At 39.2% G+C, this 17,747-nt stretch overlaps 2 protein-coding genes across 9 annotated transcripts in view; both read left to right on the top strand.

Annotated features, from left to right (window-relative positions):
* wnk3 (WNK lysine deficient protein kinase 3) overlaps positions 1-3,360 on the top strand; it is a 42,840-nt gene extending 39,480 nt beyond the window's left edge. For all 8 annotated transcript variants that reach the window (XM_086276366.1, XM_086276368.1, XM_086276370.1 and 5 more), the window contains one exon: positions 163-3,360. In XM_086276366.1, the coding sequence (XP_086132492.1) occupies positions 163-711 (549 nt within the window). In that variant the 3' untranslated portion in view covers positions 712-3,360. The remainder of the gene's footprint in view (positions 1-162) is intronic.
* A 1,434-nt stretch (positions 3,361-4,794) lies between these two features.
* phf8 (PHD finger protein 8) lies at positions 4,795-17,707 on the top strand. The gene is made up of 22 exons (XM_086277205.1): positions 4,795-5,097; positions 5,671-5,955; positions 6,094-6,179; positions 6,284-6,410; positions 8,483-8,643; positions 8,753-8,894; positions 8,998-9,184; positions 9,294-9,456; positions 9,997-10,084; positions 10,372-10,478; positions 10,585-10,676; positions 12,748-12,837; positions 12,945-13,226; positions 13,335-13,417; positions 13,508-13,677; positions 13,878-13,963; positions 14,232-14,353; positions 14,616-14,947; positions 15,032-15,127; positions 15,209-15,318; positions 15,403-15,763; positions 15,861-17,707. The coding sequence occupies exons 2-22, from the start codon at positions 5,858-5,860 to the stop codon at positions 15,947-15,949; spliced, it is 3,072 nt and encodes a 1,023-aa protein (XP_086133331.1). The 5' UTR covers positions 4,795-5,097; positions 5,671-5,857; the 3' UTR covers positions 15,950-17,707.
* The last annotated feature ends 40 nt before the right edge of the window (positions 17,708-17,747 follow it).

Genomic DNA, 17,747 nt, shown 5'->3' with positions numbered 1-17,747 from the left:
TGGTATATCAGGCAAACAATTCTTCATGGTTTTTGGTGATGATGATACAACTAAGTCAGAAAGCTTTAAGAGTTTTAGACAGTTCTTGAGCCAAAAGTACCAAAAGGTTTGTTTTGTTATTGTAGTCATAGTCTCTAAGTATTTACTGCTATATTTGTGCAGGTGGCTCCCCCAGGTTGGTTTCCAGTGGCACAGGCGCCCACAACCCCTGCCAGTTTGACTGTGGCACCCTCTTCCCATTACACGGGTGGAGGAAGCCTGTCCACCCTGCACTCTCCAGGACCTCCACCACAAACACACTTGGCTCAAGTCCCGCAGATGCAGCAAAGTTTACACCTTCATCAGTCTCTCCCCCTCCAGCAGATTAGCTATCCACAGTCCCAACTCTGCCAGCAGATACCACAGCCCCTGATGCAAACTCCCATGCAGTCTCAGTCTTTATCACAGACACCACCCATCGCCCAGCCTCAAAGCCAACCGCTGCTGCCTTCCCAAATGCCCACATCACCAGTGTCCACCGCTACATCTTTGCTGCCTGGTAGTGGTACCGCTGCACCCACAGATAGCGCTGCTGCTGCTGGTGGGGCATTTTGCTCCTGTTCCTCACCCTCTTCCACCTGTTCCTCATCGTGCTCTACTGCTGCTCTACCTACCAGTGCCAAAATTCACCAAACACCCCCCACCTCTACTCTTCCTCTGGGACAGAAATGAAACCAGGTGAAGTGTGAGGCCAATATGAAGGTCCAAGAGATGGACGTAAAGCAGATCCATTTAGAGTGTTAATTCTGTGTACGTGTGCGAGAGTTGTGACTGCAATGACATATGGGTTCTAGTGTACTTGTGGATGTGATGGGAAATGAATGTGAAAGAAAGGTGATAGGTTGTAGCATGTACAGGCAGAGGGTAATGTGAAGCATGGCTGGGGTTTCTGAATCAGTATTGAGCTGTATAAAGTCTTTGATGTATGAGTGTGTGCATTTATGAGTGTGGGTGGATTATTTGAGTACATATCACTTCTGTCTTTGGACACAAAATAACATTAACGTTTTTGTTTGCAAACCAACTCAGCGGGACCTGAAATCTCCCTAAGCAGAGACGAGAAGGACAAAATATTTGACGGTGTTGACATTTTTCTTTGGATTTGTCAATGCTTACAGTGAAAGGACTATCAATTTTTAAAAGTGCAATTAGTAATGATCATCTAAATTGATCAGCACGTATTGTTTTCATTTGTCTTTAAGGCATAAAATATTTTTGTAGAAGCACAATGATTAATACCTGATGCATAGGGGATTTTGTTCATCATATTTTAAAACTGTAAGCCTACAGATCAAGTGTTTCAAAGGCAATCAGAAAAAAACCCCCAAACTGACAGCAGCATGTTTCAGAGGTCAGCACTTATCCGGCTATCCATTTAACTGCAGTGCAAACAAACACACTGTCGAGGTGTCGTGTACCTGTACAGCATGTGCTTGATTTTATATTGTTTTATGTTTGTAACAAAATTAATATGACCAGATGAATCCATAATATGATGGTAAATTCAAATCTGCCATCTCTGTTCAGTAAATATTTGGGTGCATTCAACCCAGGACTGCATGATTTTATGGCTGGCTTGACTTGCCTAGTGCAAACTGCTTGCACTCGCTGTATATTCATGAATCTCACAGTTACTGTTTGCAGCCCACTGAGGTAACGAGTCATATACATTTGCTTTCAATATGATATGATTTCACATTTGACATTTTCCTTTATTTCTGCTGCATATCATCTATACCAGTGCTGAAGAGGACGATTTAAAAGGAAAAGAAAAAACTGCCAAGTTATCATTAACTAAATTATAAAGGTATTCTCATATTGCCTTTTTCTAAAAATACTGCATTTTTGTGAGCGTGTGAGTTTATTTTTTTCTGTGTGACAAAGTGTTGTAATAGTCCTGGTATAGTGCATTAATTCATGCATCAAAGCAGCCTCTCAAATGTCACTGTAGTCAAGTGGAATTGTTTACGCTGCCTATGTTTTAGGCTTACTTTCTAAAAAAAGAAGAAGAAGAAGAAGAAGAAAAGGAAAACAACAGAAACAAAACAAGTGAGCGCTTCAGTCATACACCAGTTCTAAGTTTGATCAACACCAATGTGAGATCCTCACATGCTCATGTGTCAGCTTTGTTTGGCATTGTACAAATTCCTTGTTTCAATTGTGAGCAATTTAATTATTAAATATAGCCTGTTTGAATTCAACGATCAGAAGATGCAATGTGGGCCACTGTGCTTTATGCACACAACTAAAGGTTTACTCGAGTCAAACATCCTTCATTTCTTGATTTCTAAACTCATTTTGTAGTTGAAGACATTCAGAGTAATATATCATCAGCAGATATATTACTGTACACTCTGACAGCTTATCAGCCATACACACATTAGACCATCGATGGTTAGGTGTTAATACATTTTTTTGGTCTAATAAATAGCCAGTAGTCAAAGCGGTATTTCTGATTTATTAATAATAGATTGTGTGCCACAGAAAACATGTGATTTAACAGACAAAGACTGCTAAATGTAAATCAAAGGCATGAAACACGAGTGGTTAAGAGGAATAGTTCATGCCAAGTGGTATGGTTGTTCAGAAGCGGCATAATCTAGAATATAAATTTACAGTACTCAGTATGTGTTGCTTTTCAAGACTACCCACATTTTCACAGAGATGTACTGTAGTTCATTATTAGTGAAGGTGTGTGTGTTGTCATGTCTGATACTAACATGCATCTAACAAGCTACAGCTTAATGATTATGACTCATGAAGAGAAGCTGACTTTGTCCTTGAAGTGTTACCAAAATGTTATCGAAAAGACAAAGATTATTTTTGTATTTTGGAATGAGGTTGTACAAATTGTAAAATTGTGTTCCCCCCGCTACAAATCAGAGGTTATTTGAAACTAGAAAACTGGTTTTCATCCATGTTTACATGGGACTCCCTGTCTTGCTCTAACTCTGACAGGCGAAGCTCATTCCGGATCATATTCAGATCATTTTTGGTTATTTTGCCATCATATTTTAGTTTTGAACCACTGCAGCCCAGATGGTACATAAAGTAATGACACCTCACCTTCCCACTGAGCTTTAGGTCACATTAAATGAAATTAAAATAAAATTAATACAAATTAAACAGAAAATCTGGGGGCTCCCAAAATGACACGATTGAGAACCATGGTTAAAAAGTACATTTGGGCAGAAAAGAAAACTAAAGGAATAATGTATGTTGCGGGTGATTTAGCCTCTGTAAATTCTAACTAATTCATCTGTTGATTTTATTTATGTTTTGTAACTAATCAAAATAAATGATGTCAAACATCAAATGACACCAGTGTATAGGAGGTTTATTTGTACCGTAAGTTCACTGGGCACGTGGGATGTTCATATATATGCTATATATATGTGTTATTATGATGATAAAACACAATAATCATTTGTAAAACAAGTAAAACCTGGGCTACATTGCCAATCAAAAGTTTTTTTCTTTAATTTCATGACTATTTACATTGTAGATTCCCACTGAAGGCCTCAAAACTGAATGAACAGATATGGAATTATTTAGTAAACAAAAAAGTGTAAAAAGTCAAAACATGTTTTATATTTTAGATTCTTCAAAATAGCCACCCTTTCCTTTGATTACTGCACCCTCTTGACATTCTCTCACTTAGAGAAGCTCATTTAGAGAATGGTAAATGGTAAATGGCCTGTATTTATATAGCGCTTTACTAGTCCCTAAGGACCCCAAATCGCTTTACATATCCAGTCATCCACACACCCATTCACACACTGGTGATGGCAAGCTACATTGTAGCCACAGCCACCCTGGGGCGCACTGACAGAGAAGGCCAAGGGTTTGCAGGGCTGTCAACAAAGCGAAGACTTGCTAATTTCAGGAATCTAAAATATAAAACATAATAGAATTATTTATCATTTTTTTGTGCTACATATCTCCCATATGTCTTGCTTCATGTATTTGATGTTTTCGTTATTTATCTAGAAAAAACATTAAATGAGAAGGTGTACCCAAACTGCTAGTCTGACTGGCAGTGTATATATATCTGTTAGTGCCAGACGTTTTTCTTCATTCTCCAGAGGAGCCTCACAGATCACAGCAGCTAACACCACTTGACCTTCGGTGGATTCCTGACCTGGAATCGCTGTTAATCATAATGCCAGGATGTGAGAAAGAGTGCCAGGGAATAAAAATATTTTTTATAAATAAATTTCATAAGTGACGAAGGGCCTTAGGCAAATTAAAAAGAGAAAAAGATAATTGAATTATAAAATATATGTACACTTGAATCACAATCCTGATCACGACACTCCACCAGTTGCACTCATAATGTGTGGTTTGCATTTCTTAACACAGGTTCAATAAAATGACAACGTGAAAAATAATGACGTAAATACAAAACTTTTTAAATTATAAAATCAGGTTACTGAATGTTGGCAATAATTATTTATTTTACTTGAAAAGAAATATCCGTTTCAAATTATAGTTTGTATTCTGACTGACATAAAGTGTGAAGGGAAAAGAGATTTAAAAAATTACAATTAAACGTTATGAGGGTGTGAAGTTATTTGACAAATCGTATGTACTCGCATGCTGATAATTATGTAGTACATTTCTGTTTCTATGAGATGACGGAAAAAATACATGTTTGCAGCGTCTCCTGACGCATAGAACTGAATTTCCGCACCGTAACGTAGTTTCCTGAACGCAACTCAATTTTTGACTGTCTACAACTTTATTGTCCCCGCCACGGCAGACAACGACGAACAACGGTCTGACGTTACTATCTTTGAAATGGCGTCGATGCAGTTAAATACGATGTTATTTGTTGTTGTTTTGTTAGTTTAGGTCGCTTCGTGCTACAATTTTCTGGTCCATTGTGAATTTCTGGACCTGGCCTTTATATTTGGGCATTACAAAGTTGATAAGCAAAAATGTGGTGAAGCAAATTGGTAATAATTTACGTTGCATAATAAGGCCGCAGCTAACCCCGAGCTTGCGTAGGGATTACAACGGCTTTTCAATAGTTGGCCCAGCCGCAGCTACATTTTGGTGAGTTGCTATCGTGGAAAGAAAAATCCAAACGTCTTAACCAGCAACAACGTTTTCCTGGCTGAAATATACTAGCTGCATCAGATACATATAAGGGTTCATTCACGCTTCGTAGCTACTTTTGCTTAAGTTAACATCTTGGCAAATAATTTTCTTCTCTAACTACATCGCTTGCTAACGCGGCTAACGTTAGCGTTAGCCTACTTGCTGTATGTATAAGTGCGTTGATAAAGCTAGCAGCACAACATTCACTATGCATAGAGTGTTTACAAACGGAGCTAACGTTAGCGTTAACAGCTGTTGAGCAGAAGCGATCTTGAATTTTCGTCCGGGATGAGTCTGAGCTTATCTGCAAAGATTAGTATTTGACCAATATGCACCGATGCTCATTAATTCATGTACCACCGAAACAAAATGCTGATCATTCAAGTAAACGACTAAACTTATTCGTTATGACGGGAACAGGATTTATATGTTGCTCTAATCAGCTCTCTACTAGCGAGTGTGGGGTCATTATGGTGAGCTGCTAACAAGTTTTGTTTTGTTTTTCTTTTTTTCCCTTTATTTTAACAGGTTTTCAAGTAAACCTCTGGACATGTGCATCAAGTAGAAGAATCAGAACGTGAAGTGACAGATTTCACCAGCCTTACCATTAATACATAAATAATAATTCCTTTTGTTGATTAATTAGTCTCTCCTCACTCGTTTCCATTAGATTTGAAAATACTTTACATAAATATCTTGCACAAACACACTGAACATGGCATCAGTGCCCGTGTATTGTCTGTGTCGTCTGCCATATGATGTGACACGCTTCATGATAGAGTGCGACATTTGTCAAGACTGGTTTCATGGAAGGTAGGATGTTTTCCTGCTTTGACCCACTTTATTAGATTTATGATGTGGTTACATCTGTTGTCTTCACTGTAAAATTTCTGTGTCTATATTGGGTAATGGAGCCATTCTTTGTTTTGATATAAGTATGCTTTTTTGTAGCTGTGTTGGAGTAGAGGAAGACAAAGCGGCTGAGATTGACCTGTACCACTGCCCCAACTGTCAGGTCACTCATGGGCCTTCTGTTAGTAAGTTATCATTTCTTAAGTAAAACTCTCAGGGTTGGTGTTATTATTAGTTGACTTTTTCATAGAAATGTACAGGTTGAAAACTGTTTTCTCCATTTTCTTAGTGCGCAAACGCCGGGGAGGCAATAAGCAAGTAGATGGAGGTGCCACTGGAGGAAGAGACCCAAGTAAGCCTGTTAAGACAGGGAGCGCACAGTTTGTTAGGGAGCTACGGAGCCGAACCTTCCCGAAGTAAGTCTCACCTGCCATCCTGCTAAAACAAAAGTTTGAAGAAAATCATGGTTTGTAGTGTGTTTTTCACATTGTAAGAACTTAATGTACTATTGCTGTTATAATACCTTGGCAACTAATTTCTTAGTCAACTAAACAAAGAAAAAAATGTTGCACATAGTACTCCAAACACACAAGAAGAAGAAAAACACTTAAACCAATGTTAAATATGATATGAAAACGTTACTTCAAAACATGTTCACGTTTTATTAAAATGTGACAAATTAACATTCGAAAAACAAATAAACAGCGACTGAAAAGTGTGATAGACTGTGCCATGCATAATGAATTCCCTGGCCATCCAATAGATGTAATCTCTCCAGCATGTTCCAGGTCTACTCCGGGGCCTCCTCTCGGTAGGACATGGCCGGCCAGAACACCTTACCCTAGAGAAGCTCGCCTTAACTGGCTCCTTTCAATGTGGAGGAGGAGCAGCTCTACTCTTAGCCCCTCCCAAATGAACTCCTCACCTTATCGCTGAGGAAAAGCCTTTTCACACCTGTGAGAAAGCTCATTTTTGCAGCTTATTCTCACCTTTATATAACTAGAAATAATAGTGTTGACAAAAAAAATCAGGCAAAGATGAACAGTTTAATGACGATGCTCCATCGGGTGGCAGATGGCTGCATAACATTTAGGACACAACAATTTACCAGCATTTAAAATGTAAAACAATTAGATAGTAGGGCTGGGCCATATCATACTGTTCACGGTAATACCGGTATAATGTTGGGCAATAATAAAAAATTAAATATTGCGATAGAATATGGGTAAAATGCGCATGCGTAGTGCCTTTGTTTTCATACGCACATTGCGGAAAAAGCATGGCGGCGACAGAGAATGAGAAGGGCGAAAGCGGATCGTTGAATGAAACGGACGAACCAGAATTGGTTTGTAAAAATGCTGCAGCTTCAGTGGTGTGGAACTGGTTTGGCTTTCGTCCGTCAGATACACAACATAGAGCATGCTAGCAGGCCGTCGTTGTTACTGTGTTTTTTGGAAAATACGGCACACTTAAAATCAATCCTTTGATTTTTCTGAAAATTGACAGTGCCCCTTATAATCCCGTGTGCCTTATGTATGAATCCTGGTTGTGTTTACTGACCTCGAAACTATTTTATGTACACGGCGCTCGAAAATCTGTCAAATGTTGTAGTACGACTTTGCTAAGCTACAAACCCGCACCGCTTGATGGATTGTCGGTGCATTACAGCTATCGTAGGCAGGCGCCTTGCGGAGTGATACGTACTGTGCTTCAACATAATGTTACCGTATTGTGTGTATATAACCTCTTTTTAAGTTTTGTGGATATTATACATGGTTATGCTGAGGATATGTCGGCCAGTTTCCACTGGAAATGCCTTTTGGTTAAACTGTCAGCGAGGAGTTTGCACTGTTACAATTTTATATAACTTTAATGCACATAAAAAACAGCTGCTTGTTTAAGTGAAAATACATTGATGTTTTTTTTTTTGCACTAATAAAGTTGTGGAGTTGTAAAGTATTTTGTCTTCTGTCAATGATATCGTCAGTTATATCGTTATGGCAAATTTTCAAATGTATATCGTGATTAATATTTTTGGTCATATCGCCCTGCTCTATTAGATAGATTATAGTGACAGTTAGTTGTCTGGTTGACTAGTTGATAACATCCCAAATACATTACTATTAAAGTTGATTGCATTACATTCTACTAGTCTTTATCTAACACTGGTCTTGAAACCGGTTGGTGAACCAGCAACACCGACTACTGACTGAATAAATATTATAATTTCAGGAATTTAGTGGTTGCTGGTTTTTGCAAGGACTTTAGGTTGCCAGCCAGTCGCTAGTCCTCTGTGTATGTGTGTGTGTTAGTAAGGGAGACTGGTGTTATAGTTATTACTGCTTACTCCATGTGTCACTATTTTAGTTAGCATCCTGGGTTTTTGATCTTTAATGTAATAACACTGTAAATCACTCTGTCCTATTATTGTTTTTGTTTTTTTTCTTGTGATCAGAGTGAAAACGTACTTTTTGTTTTTCTGTGACAGTGCGGATGAAATATTGCTAAAGCCTTCAGGGGCCCAACTTACAGTTGAGTTTCTGGAGGAGCATTCATTCAGTGTACCTGTCATGGTTCTGCGGCGGGATGGCCTGGGTATGACCCTACCTCCATCATCATTTGGCGTCAGTGATGTGGAGCACTACATTGGTAAAGTTACAGTTACAATTTAAATTATGGTTAGGTTGTGTTTTTGTAATCAGTAAATTCGTTTTTGTTTGCTTTGTTTTCTGAAACCTGTGCATTTTGTTAAATTCAGGTTCGGATAAACAGATTGATGTAATTGATGTTTCACGCCAGTGTGATCTGAAGATGCGTTTGGGCGACTTTGTTGAGCACTACAACAGCCCCAACAGAGACAGGGTCCTCAATGTCATCAGCCTGGAGTTCTCTGAGACCAGGTATGAAAAGACAGTCATTCTACTAAATATACGTTTAAGTAACACATTGTCGTTACTGGTGTGGAGTTTTGAAGACTAAATAAAAGTTTTGGATTTATCTTAGACTGTCAAACCTGGTGGAGACGCCTAAGATTGTGAGGAAACTTTCCTGGGTGGAAAACCTCTGGCCTGAAGAGTCTGTTTTCGAGCGTCCCAATGTGCAAAAGTACTGCCTAATGGGAGTGAAGGATAGCTACACAGACTTCCATATTGACTTTGGAGGCACCTCAGTATGGTACCATGTCCTCAGGGTAAGTGTTAATTGTTTCAAAGGTTTCTGTTCACATTCATTTTTTGTGTTTGTGTTTTAAACGAATAGTTTTGCATCTTTTTAAAGCTTCCCTTATTGTGCTTACTCAGGGTGAGAAAATCTTCTATTTAATTTCCCCCACCCCTGCCAACCTGGCACTTTTTGAGCGATGGAGTTCATCATCTAACCAGAATGAGATGTTCTTTGGGGACCAGGTTGACATGTGCTATAAGTGTTCTGTCAAACAGGGAAACACCTTGTTCATACCAACAGGTAAGCACTTGGGTAATTCTTTTTGTTAGAGCAGAGTTTTGTTTTGTCAGATATCTCAAACTAATTACATTAACTCAGCTACAATATGAACATCAGGCATTTCATCTGGTTTCTACATGGGCATACATGATGACAACACAAAAAAGCCGTAGAAAATAAGTAAAATAGAAACTGTCTATGTTTCTGTGGCGCAGTCTTGTTTCTACCAAGTATATTGCAACAATTCAGCTTATAGTTCAATATCCAAACAGAGGTCAAACAGCTTTTAAAAGTTACCAGTGAAGAAGAAGATGATTGGTGTGCATTCTTTCTCTTTGATTTAGATTATGAAAGCAATAACATGCCACAAAATGTTTTGTGAGCAGTAAAGATTACAATGGTGTTTACAACACTGTTTTTGTGTATGCACCATAATGCCTAAGTTACATTTTTATATTTATACACAGTTGTGTAAAAGCCTTGTTTTAGAGAGACGAGCCAAAGCTGAGAAAAAATGATCTGCTTATAGTGTGGATTTTTATTTATTTATTTTTTAACCAGGGTGGATTCATGCTGTGCTCACTCCAGTGGACTGCCTGGCTTTTGGAGGAAACTTCTTGCATAGTCTCAACATTGACATGCAGTTGCGGTTAGTTTTTTGATAAACTTATGTATGTCAAGTATATTTAATTGAGCATAATTGTATTCCTTTTGACTGAAATGTTGAAATGTCAGTGTTTAGACATGGCGGACGAAGGAACTTGCACCCTTAATTGTTGTGGTTCCTCACTTCTTGTTCCTCAAGCCTGAAGTTCTGTATTTGGTTAAAATTACTATACTTGTGGGTTGTTGTTGTTGTTGTTGTTTTTTCCTTGTCTGCAGAGATATTTTAACCTGGTGGCAATAAATAACTTTTTGTGATGTGGTATTGTTTAGGGCATATGAAATAGAGAAGAGACTAAGCACAGCAGACTTGTTCAAATTTCCCAACTTTGAGACTGTGTGCTGGTATGTAGGAAAGCACCTTCTCGATACTTTCAGAGGTAAGGGCTTTGGCTTTTATTATGTTTTTATTTGAACTACTTGGCTGGTCTGTGTTTGCTGTTAATAATTGTTGTATTGCTAACTTTGTGGTGTTTGGTCTGACAGGTTTGAGAGAAAATCGCAGGCATCCTGCCACTTACCTGGTTCATGGGGCGAAGGCCCTAAACAATGCCTTCCGCAGCTGGACCCGCAAAGAGGTAAAACCTTAAACATTTGCAATGTAATGTCCCATTTTAGTCCGGTTTTACTGATTCTCTTATTGCTTGGTTTATTTCCCTTCTAAAGTTGACTTTGAAATATGGGAAGTTTTTTTTTTTTTTTTAATTATTATTGTTTTGGCCCAGAGAATGCTACTGATTGGATCAGAAATACAGCTCTACAATTGTTTTAATACATTAACTTTAATGCAGTAAAATCTATAGTGTCATAAATGATTACCGTATTTCCCGGACTACAAAGCGCACCTGAATATTAGCCGCACAAGCTAAAATCAGGGGAAAATCCTGTTTTGTACATACATTAGCCGCACCTGACTAAAAGCTGCAGGTGTTTCAATGTTGACTTATCATATATAAGAGAATATGCACAAAGCGAATTGTCAGGAAAGAGATGGCTGTTTGGAGACACACCCCTTTTATTAATATTTTGAAAAATAAGTTATGGGTACATATTTGCACATGTGCTGTGCTTCATAAATGAGTAACAAATGTAGTACATAACAGTAACCTACAGCACACCAGAAAAATAGATTCGGACTACCTTTCAGGCTCAGGTGCAGTGACACGGCTTTAACAAGAAGAAAAGTCAGTCATTCACCATCTTTCTCTTCTTCCTGCGCACTAAAACCACCAAAGTCCTCTTCTCCAGTGTCGGAAACGAACAGGCTCAGGATGGCTTCGTCATCCACTCTCAGCTTCTTTCCTTCGTTGTCACTTTCAAAACCAAAGATAATCCTCATTGTCATTGTCAGTGTCGGAGTCGAACACCCTCTGAAGGGCCGTGGCGGTGTCCTCCTCTTCATCATGCAGCAGTCCAGCCCTTCGAAATCCGTTGGTGATCGTGGATGTTTGCACACTTTTCCACGCTGTCAGAATCCACCGGTAGAGTTGAGCACAACTTGCTTTTCGCAAGTTTATCGCCGCTCATCATCCACGACTCCCGCTGAACGCGTAGCGCTACTTTGAAGTTTGTTTTTCGCGCTACTTGTACGGCACTATGTTGCCTGGCGGATGGACATGTGACCAACATACCACTCTTGAACCCCGATCCTTCCGCCAGGCAACGTAGTGCCGTACAACAGCGGAACAAACAAAACAAATCGTCTTACGATATCACAAAAATCATGGAAAATCCATAGAAAAGCTGCACCTGACTAAAAGCCGCAGGGTTCAAAGCTTGTGCAAAAAGTAGCGGCTTATAGCCCGACAATTACGGTACATAAAAGTTACTGCATGGTATTTTTCTTGTTTAGAAGCAAAACATTAAATTGCAGCAATGCTGTTAAGAAAACTGCTAATTTGGGATGTGTTTTTATTTGCTCCCTAGCAAAGAGTTAAATGAGAAAATCAGCCACTTTCATGTCTGCCTCTGTCAGATGGCCGTAAACTGCTTATACCTCTGAAGCTTGTTTGTTTAATCAGTGTAGAAATGACGTCCTGTGGCTTCGCCACGGTGTTATGTCTGTTATGTCTGTTTGCCTACTGGTGGTGGTCAGAGGGCCCGGTGGCGCCTGTGTCCGGCAGCCTCGCCTCTGTCAGTGCGCCCCAGGGCAGCTGTGGCTACAATGTAGCTTGCTATTGCCAGTGTGTGAATGTGTGTGTGAATGGGTGAATGACTGAATGTAGTGTAAAGCGCTTTGGGGTCCTATGGACTAGAAAAGCGCTATACAAATGCAGGCCATTTGCCATTATGTCTTGGTTCTGAGCACTTGCCAGACAACCAGCAGAGACTCCAGGAAGTTACCGATCACTGACAGGAAATACTGCTGCATGACCAAAGTCATTACACTAATCTTACCCCTCGGCAGCCATCATGGCATTGCCCTCAGGCTCTGAGCCTGTAACTTTTCCTTGTAACATCATTTGTGTAACTGATGTAGTGACATTTCTACAGTAAAATGATATATGGCCATTTCCCCATTGTGACAGTTTGTAATGTGTGAAATAATGATAAGAATAATAATCATAGTAACATAAAAAGAGCATAGTATCACTTGTAGCTTTGGAAAATGTTGTAAGGAGATGATTGATGATTATCTCCTACACTCAGGCTTTAGCAGATCATGAAGTGGAGATTCCAGAAACCATCAATACTCAGGCGCTGGTGAAGGACCTGGCCAAGGAGATTCGTCTGGTAGAGGTAAATGAAATCACTGAAAGCTTCTACATTCTCCAAATGTTAATGTTTAAATGTTTTTCTTACTCTTTCTGTGTTTTAATGATTTTAAAAAATAATCTGTTTTTCAGGATATCTTTCAGCAAAACATTGGCCGCACTGGTCCTCAGTTTCCTGGTTCGCCACTCTCCAAAGCTCCCCTCACCACCTCTCAGAATTCAGGACGGCCCCCTGGAAAAAAGAAAGGGCCCAAGCCCAAGGAGATGACAGGGGGTGTTGGGCCCCCAGGAACCAAAAAGAAGAGTCAAAAGGGACTACTTAAAGCAGAAGCAGGAGAACTCGATCTGATTGAGATCCACACCAAACATACACTCAAGAAATTTCAACCTGGAAAGTCAAAACACAAGAACAAGGTATGATGTTTGCAGATGTTTGTGATGATAATGGGAATGCCTATCCAGCATTTTCAGTGAACAAGTTTCATTTTCATATATCCTTATAGTGATGATCTCTCTTTGCAGTTGGAGTTACCATTAGAGGAGTTTGAAGGGAAGATAAATAAAAGCAAGCTGAAACTTGTGTTGACCAATGGAAAAATTCAAGGGTAAGCTTTACAGCCATTTCAAGGGTTCCTGTTGGTTCTGTGATCTTACTACAGGTCGATGTGTTTACCTGCTGTTTTTTCTGGCTTCAGTAAGAAGGATGGCAGCAGTAATGGTGCAGGAAGTGCTAGAAACTACAAACATCTTGCGACGGAGGGATCCAGTCTGTCCGACTTGGAATCTGAGGATGAGTTGCAGATTGATGAGACCCCACCTCCACGACGGAAGACAGCTGGACTGAGTAAGAAGAAGAAGCTGAGTGGTAAGTGTATTATGCATTCTTGAACGAAATATATACATGTGTTTAATCTGTTCATTCATCTATTCATCTATTGCAAGTAAAATTTATCATACTTAAGTAAAGCTGTTTGAATGCTGGGGCTAATAACAAAATGTGGTTTCTAATATAATTCAGTAGTAGTTTCAAAGCTGTAATTTAATAGTGTTAAAATGTACCTTCAGGTCTTCCTAGAAAGCTGCCCAGAGCCAAACCCTGCTCTGACCCTAATCGCATCAGAGAGCCCGGAGAAGTTGACTTTGACATTGAGGTGAGATTATTATTGAAACGGCCATCCTTTCAGGTCTTTGAGTTCCAATTCAAATGTGTTCTTTACTTAAAACAGTCAGAAAAGGTCAGTCCCAAAGATTTAAAGAAACTATTCACTACACTATAATTAATGTTTCATAAATCATAAATCGCTTATATTGATTTTGTTATCCCCTGCTGAGCAAACAAAAGCTTTATTTCATAAGACAAGCCATGGAGTGTTGACAAGAACTTGATGTTCAGTTTTTAAACAATTGATGTGGCTTCAGGAGGACTACACCACTGATGAAGAGGCACTGGCTGCTCATGGAGTGAAGGGTGGTGCAGGGGGCATTCTGGACTTACTGAAGGCTAGCAAGCAAGTGGCAGGCTTGGACTCTACAGCAATCGGGTAAGATTGCCTGGATCATCTGTGTGTTGGTACTTATAAATAATCATAATAAAATGGTACTGTGTGAAGCTGTGCAGCGGAAACACCCAGAAAACTTTGTATACCTTTGTCAAGAGTGGAGGCGGGTGAAAATGACTCATATTGTTGATGAAGTAATCTTGAAAACCTTTGTTTTACAAATTTGCAATGGGTTTGGGGTCCCACTTTGTGTAAGAGTTTTATATTGCGAGGTGATTAGTGATGGGCTGTGTACTTTTCTCAGTGAGGAAGCCCCAGCCTCTCCCAGCACTCGTGATGCCATTCAAGGGATGCTCTCCATGGCCAACCCCCCTTCGTCATCCTCCTCCTCATCCTCTTCATCTCCTTTGTCTATATCTGGAGGCCTGACAGAAGGATTAGGGGTCGTCAAGGAAAAGGGCGGCAAGGCTGTATGGGTGACAGGAGGGGTCAAAAAGACAGCAAATTCTGAGAAGAAACCTGTCATTCAGCGACCTGGAAAACGTCCAATTAAACGACCAGCCCGTCACCTTAGTGACGAGGAAAGTCCAGATGAACAGGAGACTCTGGGAACTTGTTTTAAAGATTCAGACTATGGTGAGCAGTACAACTTTGATTAATTTTCCTGATCAAGCCAAAATTTAATTATGATAATTTTTTTAAATTATTTATTTTTTTAAGTTTACCCATCCTTGGAATCTGATGAGGAGGATCACACCAACAAGACTAAGATGAAGCGGAAGAAAAACTGGGATGACACACCATGGAGTCCAAAAGGTAAACATAGCAGAAGGATCGATCAAATTTCTTTTTAGCTTTCTGATGTTTAGTCACTCAATAACTTCTTTTCATATACAGCCAGGGTGATGCCCACCCTTCCCAAACAGGATCGTCCAGCCAGGGAGGGAGCTAGAGTTGCCTCTGTAGAAACTGGCCTTGCTGCAGCTGCTGCCAAGCTGGCACAACAAGTGAGTGGGGGGGAACTAATAAAAAAAATCTTGTCTTCTAATATTCCTTGGAAAAGATGAAAAACTTTGTTGTTTGTGCAACAGGAGCAGCAAAAGCCTGCTAAAAGGAAGTACACGAAAAAGCAGCGTCCCCCTGCTCCTGTCATCACTCCACCTCCTGTTCAGACCGAGCCAGCCCCACCCTCTCCAACACCTGCCCCAGAGTCTGCAGCAGACGTCAGCCCAGACAGAAGAGTGGATTATTACTCTGCTAGTCTGTTGGACCATGAATATACAGCAGGACCAGGACCTTTTGGCTCAGGAGGACCTAGAGGCAGTGGAGCCATGGCTCCGGGTGTATTTCTTACATCAAGAAGACCTTCCCTGTCTCCACAAAATAGCAGCTCTCACTCCGGTGCATCCCCTGCAGGTTTATCCAGTCAGGGCACAACAGGAGTTGGTCAAGGTGAGCATAAACTTGAGTAAACTTTAGTTTTGACAGCATGATTTCATATTTTATAAAGTTTATTTGTTTTTAATGTTTCCCTTATACCTTGATTTAGGGAAACGTCCAAAGAAAGGACTTGCGACTGCAAAACAGAGACTTGGAAAAATCCTGAAAATTCACCGCAATGGCAAACTTCTCTTGTGAGAGGTGTTGGAAATGTGGCTGAAGACTTGAAGAATGAGAATGAAGAAAAGACCTGAAGTAGGTCTGAAGGAAAAAGAGACAGTAATCTATATTTTTTATTCCAGATAAATTTGTTTACTGTTTTTACTCGTTGCCGAACCTCACAAAAAAAATTCTTGCCCTACACCAGTTACTCTGCCCAGTTCTGCTCACCCTCATCTGCATAAAGGTATTTTCAGAAGCACATGTGTGGCTTTAAGTGAATCACTGTAATATGCTGGACAAGCACTTAACGTGGTAATTAACTGTTAATTACCACCTATTTGACGTCACATTTGAATTTCAGAATGTCAGGTGGATATTGATTTAACGTGGTAATTGACAAAGGCAAATGGTTTCTTTTGTTTAGGCCATTTTAGAGGTTGTATTTATGTTTGTACTATCATCATACATTTTTTTTTTCTTTTTTTAAAGGGAAAGAAAACAGTTAATGTGATATTTGTATAGGCCCCTTTCCCATGCAGAAGATCCATTGGTGCAAATACTGACAGAGTTGTAGTATTATTTTTGTTTAGTTTCCTTTTTACCTAATTTTTATTACAATAGAGGTTGTACAAAACTCAAGTGTGTGCATATAATATGCGACATGTATTAATTCTTTTTGAGAAATTTGCCCCTGATGTTTGTATAGAAAATAGATCTCCATATATTGTAGCTCTACCTATGACAGCTGACGTGCTAGACTAATGCCAGGACTTACCACCATTATTCTATTTATTCTTTTCATATTTATTTAACAGGGCAGAACTTTTGCCATCTCTTATCCTGTTTTAATGTTGTATGTTTTTACAATCTCATCTTCTGGTCCCCACGTCAAGTATTTTCAACCACTTTATGCTTGTACAAAAACTGTAGCCATTGCTTTGTTGTCACTGTAAATACTTGTAATATTTGTAATTAATATAGCTGCTTAAATGCAGAACAATTTTAGACTTAAAAACAAACAAACAAACAAAAAAAATGGTTCCTGCATGTTGCCGTAAATTGCGCCCCGGATGTTAGCAGGACTCTTGGGTCAGAAATAGAAATGTGTTTTTGTATCACAGAATGTACTAGTCCTAAAGTGTTGGCAGAGATGTAGATTTAACTTTGTGAAGGTGCAGGACATGAGTTGATATGTAAATATATGTTGTAATTTAAATTCTTTTATAGTTCAAAAACTTTCAGATCTTTCGTAACATGACTTGTACATTATACATTGCTGTATTTGGGAAATATCTGAAATAGTTCTTTTTTATATTTGTATGCAGTAACTCTCATGCTAAGTCCATGTTGTCTTGTTAGTGTTATTGGAAGCGTGCTGGAAAATGCCCTTGTTAAATTTCATCCATTTAGTTTTATATTAATTATTGTTGATTTTCACTCTTGTGTTGGTGTGAACTGTGCATTTTAAACATGATGTGTTTTAAATACGACCTGGAAATGATAAAATATACCTTGGGCAAAATTTCTTTTTTTCTTTGAGTTTATTTGATGATTGCTGAATCACCAAAAGCATTACCGGTGGGTCTTCTGATTTCTCATGTCTGCTGGAGAACCAAGGTGTCAGTGCATTCATGAAGGTGTCATTTAGGAACGTTTTTGAATACACAAACAAGGAATGTTGTGTTGTATTAAAAACATCTACACTTAATGATTTTTTTCCAATAAAAGTACAGTTTCATTAATTGTAGAGATTAGCAACCTACTTGGGTATTTTTAATAAAGGGTGTAAACATATTTTCTCATGGTTTTTTTGATCTATGAATTACTGTACTAT

This window comes from Aulonocara sp. 'chitande type north' Nkhata Bay, linkage group LG20 (assembly GCF_057382095.1).
Source record: "Aulonocara sp. 'chitande type north' Nkhata Bay isolate Kocher_YH1m ecotype deep benthic linkage group LG20, A_spYH_male_GT1.1, whole genome shotgun sequence".
In the NCBI taxonomy this organism is placed as follows: domain Eukaryota; kingdom Metazoa; phylum Chordata; class Actinopteri; order Cichliformes; family Cichlidae; genus Aulonocara; species Aulonocara sp. 'chitande type north' Nkhata Bay.
The sequence above is the reverse complement of the archived record's forward strand: the minus strand, read 5'-3'. Positions and strand labels throughout refer to the sequence as shown.

Excerpts from the sequence above, each read along its gene's own strand:
- phf8 (XM_086277205.1), top strand. The coding sequence starts at position 5,858 with ATGGCATCAGTGCCCGTGTATTGTCTGTGTCGTCTGCCATATGATGTG. Across the intron at positions 9,457-9,996 it reads CACCTTGTTCATACCAACAG|GGTGGATTCATGCTGTGCTC; the intron begins GTAAGCACTTGG and ends TTTTTTAACCAG. Across the intron at positions 12,838-12,944 it reads AGGAGATTCGTCTGGTAGAG|GATATCTTTCAGCAAAACAT; the intron begins GTAAATGAAATC and ends TCTGTTTTTCAG.